Genomic DNA, 16,442 nt, shown 5'->3' with positions numbered 1-16,442 from the left:
TCAGCTGGGCTTGGATGTTTATCTTTGTAAGAAAAGGCTTCCGTCTTTCCACCCTACCCAATAGCCCATTCATATGAAGAATATGGGAGATTGTTGTCACATGTAGCACACAGCCAGTACTTGCCAAAATTCCTGCTGTTCCTTTAATGTTGCTGTAGGCCTCTTGGAAGCCTCAGTGACCAGTTTTCTTCTCTTCTTTTCATCAATTATGGACGTACGTCCAGTTCTTGGTAATGTCTCTATTGTGCCATATTTTCTCCAATTGATGATAACTGTCTTCACTGTGTTCCATGGTATATCTAATGCTTTGGAAATTCTTTTGTACTCTTCTCCTGACTGATATCTTTCAACAATGAGATTCCTCTGATGCTTTGCAAGCTCTCTGCAGACCATGGCTTTTGCTCTGAGATGCAACTAAGAAAATGCCAGGAAAATCCTACTAGAACGAGTCACTTTAAATGATTGCAGGTGTGTAATGACTTCTATTTAACATGAGTTTGAATGTGATGGTTAATTCTGAACACAGCCACATACCCCGTTATATAAGAGGATGTGCACATTTATGCAACCAGGTTTTATTTTTTATTTTCCCCCCTCAAAGTTTGTTTTTCAATTGAATTGTTCGCGTTATAGGTCACATTAAAGGTGGAAAAAGTTCTGACATGATTTATCTTTGTCTCATTCTTTTACATCACAAGAACCTGGCATTTTAACAGGGGTGTGTAGACTTTTTATATCCACTGTGTGTGTGTATATATATATATATACACACACACACACACACATACAGATGTGCCAATGGAATTGTGTACATCTTCATGTAGATGGTAATATTTTGTTTGGTCAGAGTTTTTTTACAGTATGTCACAAATTGAGTGTTTCCAATGGATAACTACATTGCTTAATCATAGTGCTCATTTTCAAGATATTCCAGAAAAAGTGTGCTCTTTGAGGACCTGCAGACTAAAAAAAGTTCCCACAAACAGAATCAACTAAAACTGTTCCACTATTGAGAAACTGGTTTTATATGAAAGCTTTGTCTTATAGATAGTTTACATTGACATTTTCCGCACTGTTACGCTTGGACATTCCAACCATAAATGAAACCTGCAGGATGGAGAAAACAGTTAAAAGAACTCATCCTCCAGTTTTTGTGTGACACACTTGATCCGGATGTTTTCTCTAAGGTTGCGGAGACGCGCACTGCGACTTGTGATCTCCTCTACATTGGTTTTGGGGAACCAGCCCCGCTCCCCATCTGACAGCCGAATGCCCTCCACCCAGCCTGTGGGGACATAATACACACGTTTTCCTTAATATGTATACTTATGAGGATATTTGAACTTGCCAAAAAGAGTCTCTTACCGTCACTTGTAATAGTCTTGGCTTGAAGGATATCAGCCTTCTCCAAAGTTAGCTCATCATGCTCTTGCGCCTGGTAGCTCTTAATGCATTGAACTTGGGAAAGATCTGAGAGGAGGAACAACCAAAGAGATATTTAAGCCCAGTGCAGTCAGGAGTGTGATTTTCCTAGTTGTTTCAACATTACATATATTATCACGTATAATCTGATAATAGAAAGTCTGCTCTTTTTTTTTTATGTTTCTCCCCAATTTCATGATATCCAATTAATAATCAAGGCCCTGCCTCATTTCAGCTATTCACTGTGGAGGAGTTTATTTCAATCGTCCTCCAAAGCACATCCGATGCCATTCTGATTCGTATTGCACTTCTTGAAGTTTTGACCAGAATCCCTATGCCAAGGGGAAAGCATTGTCCTACAGTACAGTGCCTTCTAATTTGTCAACACTAATTAAAAAAACTAAAGAGTTTTTTTTTCACTGACATTATGGATCTTTTTGTGTATCAGTGGCAAAAAACCCTAGTTAAATCCTTTTTTATTTCATGTTGTAACAACTAACAACTAAAGTCCATGAGGGTGAATACTTTTCAGAGTTACTGTACACATTAATATTCTGTGGAGCCACCTTTTGCTGCAAAAGTCTTTTGGTAAGAATGGTCCAGCTTTGTACACAATGTAGGAGTGATTTTGGATCATTCTTATTGGCAGATTTGCTCAGGTTGTTCAGGCTGGTTGGACTATGCCTGTGGAGCGCAATTTTCAAATACTACCAAAGACACTTAATGAGATTGAGATGATGAAATTGAGGACTGCCCCACTATTGGACTTTTTATTCTTGAGCCACTAAAATGTTGCTTTGGCATTATCCTTGTGATCCCAAGCTTGTTTTTGGGGGGACTTTTACAGTGTTTTCCTGCTTTTCTTGCAGTGTTTCCTTGCATTTTGCTCCATCCATTGTTCCTTAATGCCCAATTCCTCCTGATGAGAAGCATTCCCACAACATGATCCTGCAAATACCATAATTTACTGTAGGGATGGTGTGAGTTGAGGCATGGGTAGTGTTAGGTTTGCGACACATAAGTTTAGTCCAAAAAGCTCTTTTTCTCAGCTGACCACAAAACATTTTCCCACATCACAACTTGGTTACTCCCATGCTTTTAGAAAGTACTTTTTAGTAATGGCTTCTTGCCACTTTCCAAAACAGCCACTTTTTTTTGCAGAGCTCTTACAGTATGGTTGACAACGCACCATTACTCCTCAACTTTTGTAAATCATTCAATGTGTTTGTTGGCCTCTGTGGATTCTCTTACAAGACTCCTTGTTGTTTGTGTGCTGGGTTTTGAAGGACATATTTTGCTTGGCTGTACCTGGGTGATGTAATACAGCTTCCACCTTTATCTGTAAGTCAATGAATACTTAACTGCACAGCAGACTATTGAAAAAGCTACTTACCATCATTTTCACTGGCCTGCTCAATATCTTCCAATGAATCGGAAGGAAACATGGCTGTGATCCATCTCTGTTTCCCACTCCTGAGAAGAAACAAAACCCAGAAACTGTCAGTTCTGTCACCATCACAACCGTTTCATATCATGAAAGTGCTATGTAAAATAGCTCACTCTGTATTGGCCTTAAGCAGAATCTGGTGTTTGAGCTGCTGACCCTCACAGAGCTGCAGATGGAAGATGAACCCTGATATGCCATGGAGCTTCTGACTCAGGTCCTTCACCTTCAGCTGCCCAATCTTAGCGTGCACAAACACCATGAACTTCCATGTGCTGCAGACAGAGGCATGAATTTGTCAATTCATGCAATACATTAAGAGGCACTGGCTGTAGGTAATACACACGGATGCCGCTTGGTCTGCAAACTCATAGTGGATGGACATCCATCTCAGATGACACAACTAGAAAATGGAAATCCACTTTAGGGCTCATGTGCTTTCCCCCACTATATCCCATACACATTTTAAACTATTTCTGGTTATAATGCTTCCAGACATGGAAGTGTGACAAATTTAAAGTAATTACAACAGGTGATTTTATCACCAGCAATTTCACGACGGCCATGGTCGTCGTTGCCCTTCTCTCTGGCCGTGAAGCCCCGAAAATCATTATACGCCCTAAGGCCATTGGTACTTTCAAAATCTCACGGTCAGGAGTTTGTTCGTATGTTTTTTGTAGTTCGCAACTGAGAACCACAAGAACGGACTACATATATGTAAACAAGCTAGCTATTGATAGACTTATTTAGTGCTTACCTTAATCAATCCTCTCCGTTTTGGAAGGTGTATTCATTAGCAACTGGGAGGTGGGAAAGTTCCCACCTCCGAGCGAGAGAACACATCTGAATGCTTTTTGAGCATCCACATAAGGGCAAACAAAATTCATATTGTACCTCTGTTCAATGTGAAATTTACATAGAAATTCACTTGCTGAAGAAAACACACCCGAATGTGCACTGGCTTGTACGAGTTAGCTAGCACTAGGTAGTATGCACAATCTATCTGATTGTATTTATGCCTAATTACTTATTGTTTTGTTAGGCCATGTGGTCATTAGAGAATTAGTTATTAATCAGATTACCTTGTTTAATGAAAAGTAAATAAGAGAAATAATAGAACAAATGTACCTATAACATGTAGGAGCCAAAAATACCCTCTAAGATAGATGTGCATCCACTTTGAAATCCACAGATTATGCAGCTGTCCTTCTACTATACATCTTTAGGACTCACTCTTTCCTCCTGGACAGCAGAAGACAGTCATTAAACAGATGAAGGTACACAGGCCTTGTGGGCAACTTGAATTTTGACCCAGAAATACTCATGGTCTGCGTGTCCACCTCCATCAGTTCCCCATGTTTGACCAACCAGCGAGACTGGGAGATCAGAGGGAATATCTCAAATGGGAAAAATAATGTGATTATTATGCAGAAATGAACATGAAACAACTAATAAAAATTGTTGTGGCAAACATCTTGCAAATTCATGGCAAATTTGCTGCAAATTAAATAATGTGCTAAAAATCTGAAATTTTTTATGTTGGTGGTTCAAATGCAGTGAACTTTTGCCAACAATATTTATCACCACCAGTGGCAAAGAGTTCTCCAGAAGTTTTTGTTCTGGCAAACAGTTCTCACAAGGTTTTTAGAGTGTTAAACATTTTCTCAAGAACTTTAATTTCAGTGGTAAAATATTTGTCAGTAGTCTGCTCTTTGCTCCCAGTCGAAGCAAAAAGAATGATGACACTTGAGAGGAGCCTTTCACATTATGACTAGCTAGCTACCTGGCTAGTTAATTCACTAGCTTAAAATACTGTGTAACAACGTTTTTTTATATAAAGAAATGTAATGACATAGGTGGAAGATTAATACAAATTAGCAAATAACTGCAGCAAAATAGCTAGCCAGTTAACTGTTGAGTTTGCCAGCCTTCAATATCTAGCTACTTATGTTAGCTAACTTAACAGGAAAGCACAAACATTAGCAAGCATTTTTCAGATGGAAATCATTCCAGAGACTAGGAGGAGGCAAGCAAACTACATTTGAAGTCAACTTTGGAGGAACAAAATATCTCAATGGCTTTGTGTCAACCCTGACGAAAGAAGGCTCTAGTAATGGGTTGTGTACTGGTAAGAATGTTTTACTGAGCTGATATGAAATTCCAAGGTGCACAACAAGAAAAGGGTAGCAACTTGAGACCCGGTGTCCACATACAGTGGGGAGAACAAGTATTTGATACACTGCCAATATTGCAGGTTTTCCCCACTTACAAAGCATGTAGAAGTCTGTAATTTTTATCATAGGAACTCTTCAACTGTGAGTGACGGAATCAAGAAATTCAGAAAATCACATTGTATGATTTTTAAGTAATTAATTTGCATTTTATTGCATGACATAAGTATTTGATACATCAGAAAAGCAGAACTTAATATTTGGTACAGAATCCTGTTTGCAATTACAGAGGACATATGTTTCCTGTAGTTCTTGACCAGGTTTGCACACACTGCCGCATGGATTTTGGCCCACTCCTCCATACAGACCATCTCCAGATCCTTCAGGTTTCAGGGCTGTCGCTGGGCAATACAGACTTTCAGCTCCCTCCAAAGATTTTCTATTGGGTTCAGGTCTGGAGACTGGCTAGGCCACTCCTTAGTTGCCCTGGCTGTGTGTTTCGGGTCGTTGTCACGACCCAACCACGACCCATCTTCAATGCTCTTACTGAGAGAAGGAGGTTGTTGGCCAAGATCTTGCGATACATGGCCCCATCCATCCTCCCCTCAATACGGTGCAGTCATCCTGTCCCTTTTGCAGAAAAGCATCCCCAAAGAATGATGTTTCCATCTCCATGCTTCACGGTTGGGATGGTGTTCTTGGGGTTGTACTCATCCTTCTTCTTCCTCCAAACACAGCGAGTGGAGTTTAGACCAAAAAGCTATATTTTTGTCTCATCAGACCACAAGACCTTCTCCCATTCCTCCTAAGGATCATCCAGATGGTCATTGGCAAACTTCAGACGGGCCTGGACATGTGTTACTAATGGTTTTCTTTGAGACTGTGGTCTCAGCTCTCTTCAGGTCATTGACCAGGTCCTGCCGTGTAGTTCTGGGCTGATCCCTCACCTTCCTCATGATCATTGATGCCCCATGAGGTGAGATCTTGCATGGAGCCCCAGACCGAGGGAGATTGACTGTCATCTTGAACTTCTTCCATTTTCTAATAGTTGCGCCAACAGTTGTTGCCTTCTCACCAAGCTGCTTGCCTATTGTCCAGTAGCCCACCCCAGCCTGGTGCAGGTCTACAATTTTATCCCTGATGTCCTTACACAACTCTCTGGTCTTGTGGAGAGGTTGGAGTCTGTTTGATTGAGTGTGTGGACAGGTGTCTTTATACAGGTAACAAGTTCAAACAAACGGGTGCAATTAATACAGGTAATGAATGGAGAACAGGAAGGCTTCTTAAAGAAAAACTAACATATCTGTGAGAGCTGGAATTCTTATTGGTTTGTAGGTGATCAAATACTTTTCATGCAATAGAATGAAAATTAATTATGAAAAAATCATACAATGTGATTTTCAGGATTTTTGTTTTAGATTCCATCTCTCACTGTTGAAGTATACATATGATAAGAATTACAGACCTCTACATGCTTTGTAAGTATCAAATACTTGGTCTCCCCACTGTATGTGGACATTCTTTCTCATTGAGAACTAAGTTAACTTTCAGTAAGGTTTCCAAAGGTTTCAGTAAGGTTGCCTGATATAATTAGCTAATATTTGCATATGTATAATGTATTTGCTGGAAACAGTTTTTTTTTATGAAGGGTATCTTTACTGGGTTTATAAGCATGTGGTATATTTATTTTTGAATAAGGGAAAGTTAAACATAAAAGAAAATAATGAGGTTGTTGTCCTAATGATAGTGGTTTTTATCTACCTTGCCCTCAAAGTGGATCTTCTTATTCAGATGAATAAGCTCTTCCATCCTCTTCATTGATTGGACACTGGAGTTACATTCTTTTATAATCTGTTGTGATAAAAACATAAATTTCATAATTCCAAATACTTGTGCATAATGGTTATTAGACAAGTTAAGTCATAAAAATAAATGCACTGCAATGTCCATGCATTTTTGGTAATGGGGTTGTACAGTTTCTAAATCTCAGGGGTAAATGTTGCTAGTAGAGAGCTAGTTTCATATTGGCATATCTTATGTATCAATATATATAGTATACCCCTATCCATGAATGAATATAAACGTTTTGTTTGCATTCATTTTTACAGTACAATCTACAAAATCTACCATAGGAAGGTAAGCAAAAATGCCCGTTGTTCAAATGTGAATCCTTTCAAAAGTCTCACCTTAAGAACTTGTGAAATTTCTCAAGAAGGGCCTTGGTGGGGGAGGTGACCAAGAACCCAACAGCCACTAAGAGAGCTTCAGAATTTGCAGAAATGGGAGAACCCGCCAATAGAACAACCATTTCCGCAGGACCCTCTCAATCAGGCCTTTGTGGTACAGTGGCTTGACAGAAGCCACTTTGAGGTAAGAGGCACATGACATGCCGCCTGAAGGTCTCTGAGAGGAAAAATATTCTCTGGTCTAATGAGACAAAATTGAACTATCCAGCTGGGAGGCCAAGCGTTAAGTCTTGCAAAAACAAGGCACTGCTCATCACCCGGCTAAAACCATCCCTATGGTGAAGCAAGGGCGCGTCTTGTTATGAAGATTCTTGTGAACAGCAGGGACTGAGAGACTAGTCAGGATTAGAGGGAAGCATAAGGCGGAGCGGAATGGGGATGGGTGTTAACCCTCTGATCTGCAGTCTCTGGTTTTGGAATGTAGAGTACTAGTCTCTTACCTTTTTCAGTTCATTGAAGGCCTTAGTGGCTGTGTCCTCATCCCTAGAACCTGGTGTCGTCCTCTTTAGGATATTCTAGAGATAAAAGATTGAAATCTGGGGTACAGACTCACTGTAAGACACTGCTGAGCCTGCAACTCTATATTAGCTCATTTGGCCAGTAACTTGATGTAAGGTAAGAGTAATGTTCTTGTCCCTACAGCCAGTCATGAATAGTTAAAAGTTATGGAGAACAAGAACACTCGTACCTCCACCAGCATCTTGAGACGTGTAATCCTTTGGAAGGGGAGGATGAGGAAGGAGGTGAGGGGAAGACGCTGGCAGATGGGGTCTTCCTCCAAACGAGCCAGGATACCTGGGAAGCGAGCATTCTCCTGTCTAAAGAGAAAAGATAAAACCCTTTAAATTCTTGCAAAATAGAAAAATCTTCACTTGTATGGACTGGTGATGTAAGACCTGGGGTAGAGCACCTCGTATCACCCTAGGTAGGTGCGTGTGTAGTCCAGAAGGAACACAAAATCACCTAAATTAAATGTTTTCTGTTACTGAAGTTTATTTACTCTGAAGAGGAATTTCATCGTTGGAACAAGAATTGCATCATTTAAGTCACAAGTGTGTTCTGAAGTTGTGTGGTGTTTATTCATTCTTTTGTCACTCTTTGGAAGTGACCTCCCGAATTTTGTGAGCATATGTGACCGTACAAGTATTTTTTTTTTAATTAGCAGTCAATTACAACTACTTTATTACAGCTACTAAATTAGCAGCCAATTGCTTTTCTTTAGCGTTAACTTTAGAGGAACTGATTTAGAGATCCAGACATTCATTGCAATGCCCAAATCCCTCTGGAAGCCCAAAAGTAGTGACACCTCACGACCCAAATCCTAATTACCACAAGATACCCAGACTGTTGTGGATTTCTCTTTGGACTATAGTGCAACTCACTTCTGTGTCAGTGCACACATTTTGAAAATCACATAGCAATGTCTTTAACAGATTGAAATTGACAAACAAAACTGATTTAGACATAAGCACTGGCTTTACCCTATACAAACATATAGGCCATAATGTATATCCATTGTCACAAACCCTGTTTCTGAAGAACTAGATGTTTTGGTTGTACTATACTTTGAGTGTCCCAATTTCCATCTTTAGATAGTCTGTAGAAAGTAATACTATCAACATTCAACGAACTGTCTGTTGATAAAAACTGCTTGCTAGTGGTTAGGGTTAAGGCTGAATTTAGAAGAAGGTTTAGGGTAGGGGTTAACGTTAGGGTAGGGGTCATGATAAAGGTTAGGGTAAGAGTAAGTAGCAGGTAGTTAGTTAAAATGTTACAATTGTTTGTTCCAATCCACCACAACAAACCTGGTCTAGATAATGAGTTAGTTACCCTAGGGGTGTGTTAGTGCCGGGCTGGAACAGAAACCTGCACACAGCTGATAGGTAAACCACCAAATACATATGTGTACAGCAACAAGTCCAGCATGTTTACTAGGCAACATACTTACAGTCTCAAATTTGCAACAAATCTGATTAGAAATACACACAAATTAAGACTGCTCACAACAGGCGCTGGTAGGTCTGTTCTTGGTAGGCCTGGTTGGTCACGTAGGGGAGGTAGACCCTGCGAAGGGCAGGACAGTGGGCAAGGACGATGTCACACACATCAAAACGCAATATATCCTCCTCTAGCCTGTGCTCCAGGTCCTGCAGGAAACTACAGATAGAGAGCAATACAAAAAGATAGGGAGATCAGGTAACAAAAAATGTGTGTATTAATATAAAATCAAAGGAAAAGATTGGTGTAGCATTCTAATGCATTCTTTTCAAGCACCAAATGGACAACCATGATTTAGGTTCAAGCCTTGACTGTGACCCATGGACAAAAGCAAAGTGCCTGGTTATTGAATCATCAGTAGATCTATCAAGCTATATCAATTCTCAGGCAGCATGATCACCTGATATTCTCACTGATATTGCTAGGTGAGTGAGCATGACCTCACACACGTTGAGTGAGTTCCTACAGTAGTTGAAAGAACAGGAAAAAAGCAGAATGGCTTGGCACAGATGCCAAAGAGAAAACATCAGAAGAAAATTTGACAGAAAGAAAGATAGAGACAATCTGATGACATACTCTACCTTTAATGTCCATCAAAACTGCGTCTTTCAGGGTAATTTTACTAAGCTGTACCTCTCACTGACATCTTTGACCTCAGGGAGTTTGGAGAAGAGCCACTGTCTGTCCTGGGCTCCCAGACACTCCCCCAGTTCCTGGGACAGCATAAAGTGATCCACTGCAATTGTCAGGCTCCGAATGTATGATGCCTCCGATGTCACCAATTCAAACTTGGCCTGTGATGAAGGGACAATACTGGTCTTTAAACATTAATGGATGAGTCTCTGACTGATGGAAAACATGATACTTCTGGGATAACAAGAATCATTTGAAGTAGGTAATGATTTGAATTGAATGTTTAGTTTAAAAAAAATATATAATAATTACAAAAGGTATCTGTCATACAAAATAAAAATGGTACTGTTTAGCCCATGCTATCCTAATGCCTGTTGTACTACAAAAGAGGAAAAGAGGTTGCAGTTTCCACAAAAGAGAGGATATTACATGTCCCATCTTCTATCTATTACTAGAAGTTCTGTCAATCCCAGTCTGGCTTGATACAAACCTTAAATCCTATAAAAAGAAAAAGGTCTTTGACCGAAAACTTGCATAAGTATTGTTCATCAATATGTTTTTTCTTCTTGCTCCTGCTCATTAAGTTACAGGTGTGCGATAATCTCATTTTTTAACCTCAAATTCTAACCTCCTGTAGTTTACGTTCCTCGTTGCTGAAGTTGTCCAGTTGACCACTGGTCCGAACATCAGGTATGTCCTGCCACAAGGAGAAGGCAGAGCCACGTGACGAGCGAAAGGAACTGGATGGAGACAGATTAGACGGCGATGGGGACTCCCCAACCCCTTCCTCCTTTAGCCCCTCCTCTTCAGCACCTGGCTCTGCCCCCTGCTGCCTCTGGATTTCTCGGTTGATTGCGACGTCACTGTACTCCTGGTAAAGAATCACTGCGGAGAGAGAGACGCAAGTGAGGGAGATTATCAAGTAAGAAAGTACACTGAGGTGATTGAGAATTCAAATGAATATTACAGGAAGTGAAAACTGTCAGATTGTTATGCTGTTATGTTATAAGCCATAAAATGCCATTAGTGGAGGTGGAATCAACATAATTGAAACATAAGAAGGTAAAACTAAGACTCACAACTGGGGAGAAATCTTGACAGACGATTAGAGTTGCTGACTGTGGATGGTGTACGCCAATCCTCCTCAGTGGATTTCTTCTTCATGCTGTAGGGAAGTGGTGGTTCTAGTCGTTACACCAGTATCATTCACAGCTGAGATTCTTTAGGACCCATGTCCAGTTAAAACAGATGGTAGAAACGTGAATGTGAGTAAAACCAAGAAAATAATTGTAACTTTTAAAACACACTTTTTGATTGTGAATCCTGTGCTTCGTCGATACTGTTGTGTGTTGTTGTCGATAGAGGGCAGGGGCGGCGCAGGTCCTACAGGGCTGTGGGGGGCGCTGTCACTGGAACCACCTGAGCCGCGTTGCCTGGAATTAGACTTATCTGGAAAGGAAGACAACAGATGGAGGTGGAAGTAACCTAGAAGTCTCAGTTACTACATTATTGTTTGGGGAATTTTTGTAATGCTGTCAGAAACCTTATCGAACATATCTCACTGAGGTGGCGCTCGACCGTGTCGCAGGACACTTACAGTCAGAGCTCGGGCTGAGGTTACTGGGTGTTTGCCTTTCGCGGGAAGCAACGCGAGCCGACAGCGACTTTCCTAATTTCAAAGTGAACGAGTTCTTCCTCTGGGACAGCTGCAGCCTTGAGATCAGCTCAGAAGCCGAGAAGCGCCGGCGCTCATTCTCTGCCGTATGAGAGCGGGCTAAGGAACTCCCCCTGGTGGCCGAGGAATTATCTACAGCCCCACAGTTCAGGATAGAAGAGTCCTCTGACAACTGCAGTGGCTCTGTGGACAGTGGTGGAGTCTTTGTTGTGTTGAGGGATTGGGGGTATATGGCGCCACTTGTTGATAAGGGACTTGTGGTGTCTTCAGGGTCTCCCCCAAAGTCCTCCTCCAGGAAGGAATCGAAGGATCCTGGGAAGAGATAGTCGCCATCCAGAATGGGGCTGGCCAGAGACTCATCACTTAGGCTGTCTGGTGAGTACACTCGCATCTTACGCCCTGGGACACAACACAAACAAAGTTCTGGTGTAAATGTCTCCATGAAATTCAGGCCAGTCATATTTGATTGGCTTTGTGTGAAATTTTAAGTGGGAATTTGAAAAAGTAATGGCTATGTGGTTGATCAACTTTTTATATTGTTTTCTCTGCATTATATTTTGTTCATCAGTAAGTGGACATGGTGACATGTTCATGAAAACAAAATTGTTTCCCACTCAATTTAGCCATTATTATATTAGCAAAACTTTACACAATGCTAGTATTCATTGACATAGCCTGAATGTTAACCTGAAATTTACTTTACTTTTAGATATTCAGTACCTTACAAATATATAATACCCTTGATTGGTGCTTTTGAATAACTTTATTTGGGGATTTACTTTGAATGTTCCTGTCTTCATGATGTTAGTAATTGTACAAACTAACTGTGAGACCTCACAGAGACAAGTGTTTTTAACCTGGAATCATATGAAACACTGATGACACAAAGTGGACTCCAATCCACAAATGACATGACTTCTAAAAACAATTGGTTGCACCCACAGCTCATTCAAGTGTGTTTAGCAAAGAGGGTGAATTCTCGAGCAATCGTTAATTTCATGTTTTAATTCATTTAAAACAATTATTTTGCAGATTACATTTTTTACTTTGATATGATGACTTTTTTGTGTTGATCAGTGCCAAAAACTCCATTTTGATTTCAGGTTGTAACACTAACATTTGGAAGAGTCCAAGGGGGTGAATCATTTCAGAAACACTGTATTTATGTTAGCCAGAAAGCAGTTGTGTCTAGTAGCATTAGCTAGCTATAATCGTCACAAACAAGAACTTTGCATAAACAGACCCAAATTATAAAATGTTGTAAAACAAAAAGCAAGGCAACCTCAGTGGCCATGTTATTGGGGTGAGTGACCCCAAATTTAAATATACAATCCATATGTTTTGGGTAGTGACCCTATTTTGTTGTTTTGGTACTGTAGCTACTCCAGCACATTGAATTTGAAATAAAGAGGTTTCAGTAATCTGTGAACCTTGTAGCAATTGCAGCCCTTTTCGTACATAGTCCCCACATTTTCAGGGACCATAAGTGACCGGACAATTTAACATCATCATAAATAAAGACGTATTTAGTACTTGCCGATCCTTTGTATTAAATGACTGTCTGAATTCTGTGACGGATAAACAAACCAGAAGGCTGTAAATTCTACATGTTTTTTGTTTATGAATGTAAGTATCCAATTAAGTCACTGTGGCTGCATGTCGGCAAACTTAACTGGCGTGTGCCGTAAGCAATGTGCATAAACACATTACAATGTCCAGACGTTAACTTTACTTTGCTGAACTATGTAGACATATTCATTCATTCAATGTATTTACTCACAAATATAAAAATATGTTTCTGGCATCCAGGTAGAACATTGTTTTAATCACGGTTAGGTAGCCTCACTATATTGAGCTACAGTACTGCTACAATATCTGCAGACTCCATGGCCATGGTCAGAAAACGGCCTCACCCAGCATGCACACATGTCTGCATTACCCGTCCTGTAGAAATGCAGTCTCATTATAGGTTACTGGCACTTGGTAATACAAAAGTGTATTCAATTAAAGCTGACAGTGCACTTTAACCTTTTAGTCATTGTTTCATTTCCAGTGTGCTGGAGTCCAGAGGTCAAAAAACAAAACCTGTCACTCCAAATATTTATGGGCTGCACTGTAACAATCACAAAATGTTTTTTAAATACTGGATATGAGGTGAGATCAATTTAATGTTTTTTTGTTTTGGTCAGGGGCCTCAAAGTTAAAACTGTGCATGTTAAAACTATGATGCCATGTACCACTTCAGCAAGCATTTAGGCTGTTTCAAACCTCAAATACAAGGGGATGCATGTCTGCTGGGAGTTAACATAATATTGCAACCACAAGGCGCCGCCCTTGCTACTTAACCAATCAGGAGCCGCCACTAATGAACAGATATTGTACTTACGAAGGGATTTTTCCTTGAGGGAGCCATGTGATGTCCTCCTCTGGGGTCGACAGATGTCTGAGCTCTGCAACCACAAAGAGTCAGGTGAGGCTGGGGAGCCAATTGGCTGAGAGTCCCAAGAGTCTGTGTCCCTGTACAAGGTGGACAGAGGGAGGGACAGGGGCAGGCTCAGGGCTGCGTGGAGGGGACGAAACACAGACGAAACCGTCAAGGGTCTTTCACACTGATCCTGAACTGGAGGGTCAGGGACACTGTCTTCCCGGATAACTAGCTCAATGGTGCCCCCCAGGGTCTGGGAGTACGAATGCAGATCCGTATTAGTGTCAAGATCCGGGTTAATCCCTTGGTCGTTTTCTGCTTCACTTCTGCCGTGTTTGTGATGATTAGGGGACAACGATGTGCACTGCTGATCTTCCACCATAGGGTAGCCCCGCCCATTGACACTGGGGGTCACAGGTGGCTGCAGCTCAATGAAGGCTAGAGTCTCCTGCTGACACACGGCAATGTGCTTGTTGTGGCACTGCCGCAGGAGAGGCATGTTGTCCCGGGCTTCGCTCAAAGACTGGGATTCAACTGAAACCGGGATCCACATGCTGGGGCTTTCTCTTCGGTAATGGAAGGTGTGGAGGTGAGGCTGAAAGTCAGGGAGACAGGACAATCCATACCCAGGAAGCATGACTGAGGGAACACATGGGAGCTGTAGATGAAAGGAGAACTTCAACTGCCAACATAGCGTCCCACTGCAGGGTAGACTGTATTCCTCGTCTCTAAAAAAAAAAAGTGAAGTAAAATGTTTTTTATCACATGCTAAGCAACATCTAGAGAATGAAATGTTTACTTATGATAACCTCAGTAATGCTATTCTAACGGTACTGAGGTAAAGAGGAAACATGAATAAAATATTTAGAAGGATAAACATAAAATATGATAAATATTTACACACATATACACATACTGTATAAGGACTATTAAGATAAAGTGATAGATAAAGAGATAAAGTGACTGTGGCAGCTGTATAATTAACAGACAACAGTCCAGTGACTCCAGACAGCAATAAATTGGCTTTGCTGACACTTGATAGACTACAGGCTGCCAGGCCGCAACAGTGAGTTGTTAGAGTTGGCATATGAGTTGGAGTGTCAGTGTAAATGTAAAAGGGTGTGTGTTTCAAGTCATTGACTGTACATACAGTAAAGTGGGTCAATACGGGAGTGCACGATTGTCCCAGAAGTCATTTGATTAACTATTCATCATCCGGGGGAACTATTTGATCTGACCGCCAGAAGCTATTCAGGTTACCTTTGGTGTTTGGCTTTGAGGCACCGTGAGTGCGTACTGTGCGATTCTGGAGAAAGAAAACCCTGGTGGAGACAGTTCCAGTGTTTCCAAATGTGGAAGCTGTTGTTGCAGGTGCAGTGCAAAACCCCTCCTTCACCAGTGACCTTAAGATGACGTCCACAGTGTTGCGTGACTCATTGTTTGTATACTGTTGCAATGTCATGCCAAGGAGTTCATGAGTGTTGTAACCTGTATCCGGCCGATCTTATACACATACATTGTTTACGGTTTCTGTATGCCACAACAAACCATTCAGGTTCCCCTTGCACTAATAAATGGTGTGGTTTTGTTATGTATACTGTTATCAAATTATAGGTTGGCTGTGGTATTTTCTGTTTATCTCTCATCATTCACTCTGTAACAATCTGTTAAAATATATATAAATATACACTGACTAAGAATGAAGTCTGTTCATTGGAGCATAATGGCACTGAATACGGACACATCTACCCCCAATCACCCCAACCCTCTCCAAGGTCTGGCCCTGTGCGGCTTCTGAGCCATGTCTTCCTGCTCTAATTAAAGACTGCTCCATGCACAGCTCTCAGCCCCCTGTACTTATCCTCTAACCAGCCCCTTGCACACACACATTTACACACACACACACACACACACAGACACACATACACACTCACACACGCGCGCACACACACACACACACACACACAAACACCCTTCATCAACAGATGGTATGCCGAGCCAGACAAAAAAACTAAAAAACACACATACTCATTCAGCCAGAACCCATCAACAGACAGCCAAAATAAGACTAGACCCATAGTCCTGACCCCCTTTTACCTTTTCACCCTGAGAATATACAATGTTATCCTCTAACCTGGATGTTATCAAATTATCAAAGACTGAGAAAAAGGAAATATTCAGGTATGTGCGACTGACCCACGTATCGGTCCACCACTGACCCACATATTATTCCACCACTGACCCATGTGTCAGTCCACCACTGACCCACATATTATTCCACCACTGACTCACATATTATTCCACCACTGACCCACATATTATTCCACCACTGACCCACGTATCAGTCCACCACTGACCCACATATTATTCCACCACTGACCCACATATTATTCCACCACTGACCCACGTATCAGTCCACCGCTGACCT

The 16,442-nt window shown here is 41.2% G+C and overlaps 1 protein-coding gene across 1 annotated transcript; it reads right to left on the bottom strand.

Annotated features, from left to right (window-relative positions):
• Nucleotides 1-723: 723 nt before the first annotated feature.
• arhgef19 (Rho guanine nucleotide exchange factor (GEF) 19) lies at nucleotides 724-14,126 on the bottom strand. Its single transcript, XM_034295736.1, has 15 exons — nucleotides 13,976-14,126; nucleotides 11,512-11,988; nucleotides 11,222-11,363; nucleotides 10,994-11,079; nucleotides 10,543-10,799; nucleotides 9,915-10,075; nucleotides 9,288-9,440; nucleotides 7,972-8,101; nucleotides 7,724-7,798; nucleotides 6,799-6,888; nucleotides 4,100-4,242; nucleotides 2,983-3,141; nucleotides 2,816-2,895; nucleotides 1,366-1,470; nucleotides 724-1,285 (listed from the first exon to the last, which is right to left on the bottom strand). Exons 2-15 carry the CDS (start codon nucleotides 11,978-11,980, stop codon nucleotides 1,128-1,130), a joined length of 2,208 nt encoding a protein of 735 aa, XP_034151627.1. The 5' UTR covers nucleotides 11,981-11,988; nucleotides 13,976-14,126; the 3' UTR covers nucleotides 724-1,127.
• Nucleotides 14,127-16,442: the final 2,316 nt, after the last annotated feature.

The sequence above is a fragment of the Esox lucius genome, chromosome 12, assembly GCF_011004845.1.
Source record: "Esox lucius isolate fEsoLuc1 chromosome 12, fEsoLuc1.pri, whole genome shotgun sequence".
Classification (NCBI taxonomy): Eukaryota; Metazoa; Chordata; class Actinopteri; order Esociformes; family Esocidae; genus Esox; species Esox lucius.
This window is presented reverse-complemented; position numbering and strand designations above follow the sequence as displayed.

Bases quoted from the DNA above. Each gene is read 5' to 3' on its own strand.
- arhgef19 (XM_034295736.1), bottom strand. From the start codon at position 11,980: ATGCGAGTGTACTCACCAGACAGCCTAAGTGATGAGTCTCTGGCCAGC. The intron at 6,889-7,723 runs GTAAGAGACTAG...TTATCACAACAG, and splicing joins CCTTCAATGAACTGAAAAAG to ATTATAAAAGAATGTAACTC. The intron at 4,243-6,798 runs GTAGATAAAAAC...CTGATCTCCCAG, and splicing joins AGATCCACTTTGAGGGCAAG to TCTCGCTGGTTGGTCAAACA.